We start from the raw sequence: 5251 nt of genomic DNA, 5'->3' as shown, positions 1-5251 counted from the left end.
ATTTGTTCGTCCTTGAGCCACTGTGCTTGTTATTTATGGGATCAAAATTTTGTAGTCTTATTTTTTCTTGATTTTATCTATAGGTCTCATTGGTTATGTTTGGTGGCTCTGAAAAGTATGTCTTTGCTTTGTATGTTGCAGCAGTAAAAGCTAATTCAGCCAAAAAAATCGAGTTTGAGAGTTTTCAGTTTATTAAGGCAATTAAGAATAGTACTATAGTTTTTCAGTTTATAAGTGGCTTGTATGTGAAGAAAAATATTTTAAGATTTATATTAGACTATAATTTTAATTTAGAATGTTTATTTATAATTATTTATTATTTTATTATAACACAATTTTTACAGTTGAATTATAGTTAAATTGGTTAGACCAGTAAATTAATGAACTAATGATTAAAGCGGTTTAATGATCGGTCTGATTTTTAAAACCTTGATAACCTTAAACCCTAAATCCTACACTCTAAATCCTAAACCCTAAACGTGAGAACAATTAGATTGAGGAACGCATCTAAAAAATTACTTTTAAGGTATTAGTTCACAAAATATAATTTATTATAAATAAAGTGATTAGTGATAATTAAAATGTCTTTAATAGAAAAAAATTGAATAGTGATCATGTTTTTATATAGCTCGTAAATTTATATATTTTTTGAAAAATAAAAAATTTAGGGATTGAGATATTACCTTAAAACTCAATATAAATAAAGCATATAATAAGATTGAATAGAACTATTTAAGGAAGGTAATGCAAAATTAAGATTATGCCATAGATGTATTAACTGGTTAAAAGAAAGATAAACTATTAAAACTATATTCGAATTATTTTGACGTTGATAAAAATATTTTTAAATTTTGTTATTGATAAAAATATCCTTAAATTATTTAAAGAACGATAAAAGTGTCCAACATTAAATATGTATTCTTAAAAAATACTTTAGAGATTAAATTTTAATGTAATTTTCAAACATGATTAAAAAATAAGATATTTTTATTTTTATAATTTGGTGATTTTTCGTTAAGTATATATATATATTGTGATTTTTTTGTCAACAACTAATAATATTTTTAAAAAATAAAAAAATCTAAATGTCAAATTTTTATCCGATTTTTTGTATGTATTTTTTAATAGTTATCTAATTATTTTTATAAAATTTTAATCAAATGTATATATATGCAGTTTGTTAAATACAAAAAACGTTTACTGCTTATATAAAAAAATTATTTTTTTTATATTTTTGTTATATTTTTAAATAATTTAATAATATTTTTGTCGATAATAAAATTAAAAAATATTTTTGTGAGTATCAAATAATTCCAACGTATTTTTGGTGGTATATCCATAAAAGAATGTGTAATTATTGAATCTTATTTTATTGTTGTGGTACGACAATCTCAATTTACAGACGATTGTGTTCTGTATTGCATGGCTAACAATCAAGCATGCCAAATATTAATGCAAATCTTCAAGGCAGGGACGAATGCTTTGATATTGTTATGGGACAAGTATCCTATTAGAATTTGAAAATTTAGGAGTAGTATATAAATAATAATATTATATTTGTCTTCTATTATGTTGTTAAATTTGATTTCAGTATATTAAATTTAGAAGTTATCTAATTTGTTTTTATTATTTAAGAAAAAGTTATTTAGTAATTATTAATAAATTTAAGTATAATTAAATAATTTTATTAAAAATATTATTTAACATTTGTTAAATGTGATAATATACTTACTTATCAATGTTGTTCCTTTTTACTTTTGGGTTCCCCATTTTGCATTTGTACTGATGTCCTAAGTTTGGATCTACTTGTATTCATTTACTCTTTTAATGAAAATATATATCTTTAGTTAAAGAAAAGGAGAGACAGTAACAAAAAAATATAATCTCCATATCTTATTTAGTAGTACTATGAAATAAGGCATCAAAATTGAATGAAGGAAATAATTTTCTTTTTCCACTCATAGAGTAGTTAAATTTTACTAAGAGTTGAAAGAAAAATAATTGTATATATATATATATATCTAAATTTTCAAAATAACCAGCCCGTCTAGCTCAGTCGGTAGAGCGCAAGGCTCTTAACCTTGTGGTCGTGGGTTCGAGCCCCACGGTGGGCGTTTTTTTATAATTTTTCATTTCCTTCATTTCCATGGCAGAGACAAGGCGAACGTGCCTCCTTTGCATGTTTTCTTTAGGTGGCCCAAATGCGCTTCTTAAAAGCGTTTAAATATTTTTGTTTGGTCAACATAATGGGCCTATAACGGGCTTACTAGATGGATCACCGAATGGTTCGAAGCCCAAGTACTTACATCAGACGCCACCACTATCCCCCTTTCTCTATATCCAGTGCGAACTTGATTTTTCTGCTCCTTTTTCACTCTCTAACGCTCGACTCTCGCAAAAACCCTCACCACTCTTTCTCTCGCCCTCCATTTCTGAAACCCCAAGCGACTGAGCGAGAGCGAGTAACAGCATCCGAACCAAGCAGGTATGGGTCCGAACCTAGAGTGCCGTATGTACGAGGCGAAGTACCCGGAGGTGGACATGGCGGTGATGATTCAGGTGAAGAACATCGCCGACATGGGCGCGTACGTTTCACTCCTCGAGTACAACAACATCGAGGGAATGATCCTCTTCTCTGAGCTCTCCCGGCGCCGGATTCGGAGCGTCAGCAGCCTCATCAAGGTCGGTCGCATCGAACCCGTTATGGTGCTTCGTGTCGATAAGGACAAGGGTTACATCGACCTTAGCAAGCGCCGTGTTTCTGAAGAGGATATTCAGGCCTGTGAGGAGAGGTATAATAAGAGCAAGCTTGTTCACTCTATCATGCGCCACGTTGCTGAGACCCTAAACATTGATTTGGAGGTAATTTACTTGCTGTTTCCAGCTCAGTTGTAATTTTGCTTTGTATGCGACTGATTTGAGTATGCTTGTTTTTTGGTTGTTTTATTGGAACTGTGTTGATTGGCGTTGTTGTAAGAGATAGTTGCTTGTTTGGGTGTCTCTTTCTTGGTTAAAGAGGACCAATCAGTGTGATTGTCTAATTTCTCTTGGTGAAAGTAGAAATGTAGAATTACAAGGAAATGATCATTTTTTATGGCATAAAATAGATGTTCAAGAATGTGTTCATTGTCCACGTGTAGAGACTAAGGGAGGAAATGAAGGGAAATTGGTTGATAGGAATAGGATTTGTTTTGAGTTATGGACTGTATTGGAATTGTTACCATAATTAGGAAGGCGTTGGTAAAAGTGGCATATGATGTTCATTTCTTTCTTGCGCTTTGAAAGCCTAATTGGCTTTACTCATGCTGGTAGTATTGGGTAGGTCGTCGACTCTGTTCAATTTGCCTTTTTCGTATTTTTCTAATGTTCTGGTTTGTGTTTGTTCGGACCTCGCTTGTGCTATTCACGGTTCACATGTTGATTCGTGGGAACCTGACCTTTACTCAAACACACCGGAGCTTATTTTCAAGTGATTTGTTGTAGTTCTAACTTAAAAATGCTTTGTTTATATGCTTAATCATATTGCTTCTGTTCAAGTATGGTGCAAGTATGTTTGATTATACTACTGTCCACGTTAGATCACAGGCTTATTTGTTGTTTTTGCTTTGATTTTTACTCCCTTGTAACTTGTAGTTCTTGCATTATCCGATCTTATAGGACACTTGCAATTTGCAAACATGTCTTTTGATAAAGAAATAAGGGTTATTAGCTTGAACTTCATAAGAAAATTTTCATGAGAAATTACCACTGACTGAAATTTCCTTTGTTGATATAAAACACTATTCATCCTCTTATTGACCTATTATGTTTCTGTCATTATCATAGTCTTCTTTTCTGTAGGCATGTTTTTCTACCTTTCTAAACATGTCTGTCCACTTAATATGTCTTGATATTTAGAGAAAGGGATCTTTGGGAAACTCTTGTTTTTGTGTTACTGAATAGAACTCTATACATAGCAATTTATAATGGCGAAGAATGGTATAACTGTGCTATATAACTAATACAGCTGTATGCTGTGGAAATCATATCATAATAACAATAATAATAATAAATTATGAATATCTGATTAAACACTTTATTTACTGGTCTTACCATTGCAGTTTTGTTTATTGAACTAAATGCAAGTGGCTTTATGCAGGAGCTGTATGTTCACATTGGATGGCCTTTATACCGCAAATATGGTCATGCTTTTGAGGTAAAGTTCCTTTTCTTTCAGAAAAGAAAATATTTTCCTAACAGTTCTCTGAAGATGCTCTGAAAAGTTTATTGACTATATACACCTTTTTGTATGCAGGCATTCAAGATAATTGTGACGGATCCTGATTCAGTGCTAAATGCCCTCACCCGTGAAATCAAGGAAGCTGGCCCTGATGGGCAAGAGGTAAATATTTGTTATAATAGAATAGAACTATAGACTACCTGCCACGTAAATCACACTGATGAATAAAGTTTTTTTTTTTCTTTTTTTTTTTGCCACTTTTTTTTTGGTGACAAAGGTTGTTCCAGCTGTCACAGAAGAAGTGAAGGATTCTCTAGTAAAGAATATTAGAAGACGAATGACTCCCCAGCCCCTGAAAATTAGGGCAGATATTGAAATGAAATGTTTTCAATTTGATGGTGTTCTTCACATCAAGGTCTTAGCCTTTTCTCTTGGCCCTGATTTGCATAAAAAGTTCCCTTTTTCTTTTCAACATCTAGTCATATAGTTTTCATATAACGTGCTATCAAGTAATTTCTGGTTGCCTATTTCCTAAAGTATTCTGAGGCATGGTAATTTATCTAATATGCAGGAGGCCATGAGGAAGGCTGAAGCTGCTGGAAATGATGACTGCCCTGTAAAAATTAAACTTGTTGCGCCCCCACTTTATGTGCTTACCACTCAGACTCTCGACAAGGTTAGTGCAATGTTGACAGAAAGTTTGATATGTTAATTGGCTTTTGACCTGAATTCAGTTAGTGCCTACTAGTGTATGGCTTTGTTTTTTTTTCCTTTTCTTTTTTTTTTTTATTGTGGGTGTTTTGGCACTACAACTCAGTAAGTATAGTTTTTCCACATGTATCAATCATCATTACCACATAATCCTTTCAACTGCATAGAGACAGCTGCTGTCATTAATGGACTCGATCTAGAATATTTTCCTTATTCAGTTCAAAGTTTTTTGAAATTTGTTGCTTTGTTATGTATTCGTTTTAAAGGTTGGAAAATTGTTCATATGACAAGAAAAAAAAGGGAAAGGGGGGGGGGGGGCTA

The 5251-nt window shown here is 32.1% G+C and overlaps 1 protein-coding gene and 1 non-coding gene across 2 annotated transcripts in view; both read left to right on the top strand.

The window, feature by feature from the left end:
* The first annotated feature begins 2041 nt into the window (after nt 1-2041).
* Nucleotides 2042-2114, top strand: TRNAK-CUU (transfer RNA lysine (anticodon CUU)). Its single transcript has one exon. It is a non-coding gene; the product is annotated as a tRNA-Lys (tRNA).
* A 238-nt stretch (nt 2115-2352) lies between these two features.
* LOC107469373 (eukaryotic translation initiation factor 2 subunit alpha homolog) overlaps nt 2353-5251 on the top strand; it is a 3869-nt gene continuing 970 nt past the window's right edge. Inside the window, exons 1-5 of the mRNA XM_052255269.1 lie at nt 2353-2862; nt 4139-4195; nt 4295-4383; nt 4490-4634; nt 4791-4895. Of these exons, the coding sequence (XP_052111229.1) occupies nt 2488-2862; nt 4139-4195; nt 4295-4383; nt 4490-4634; nt 4791-4895 (771 nt within the window). The 5' untranslated portion in view covers nt 2353-2487. The remainder of the gene's footprint in view (nt 2863-4138; nt 4196-4294; nt 4384-4489; nt 4635-4790; nt 4896-5251) is intronic.

Source organism: Arachis duranensis, chromosome 10, assembly GCF_000817695.3.
Source record: "Arachis duranensis cultivar V14167 chromosome 10, aradu.V14167.gnm2.J7QH, whole genome shotgun sequence".
Taxonomy (NCBI): Eukaryota; Viridiplantae; Streptophyta; class Magnoliopsida; order Fabales; family Fabaceae; genus Arachis; species Arachis duranensis.
The sequence above is the reverse complement of the archived record's forward strand: the minus strand, read 5'-3'. Positions and strand labels throughout refer to the sequence as shown.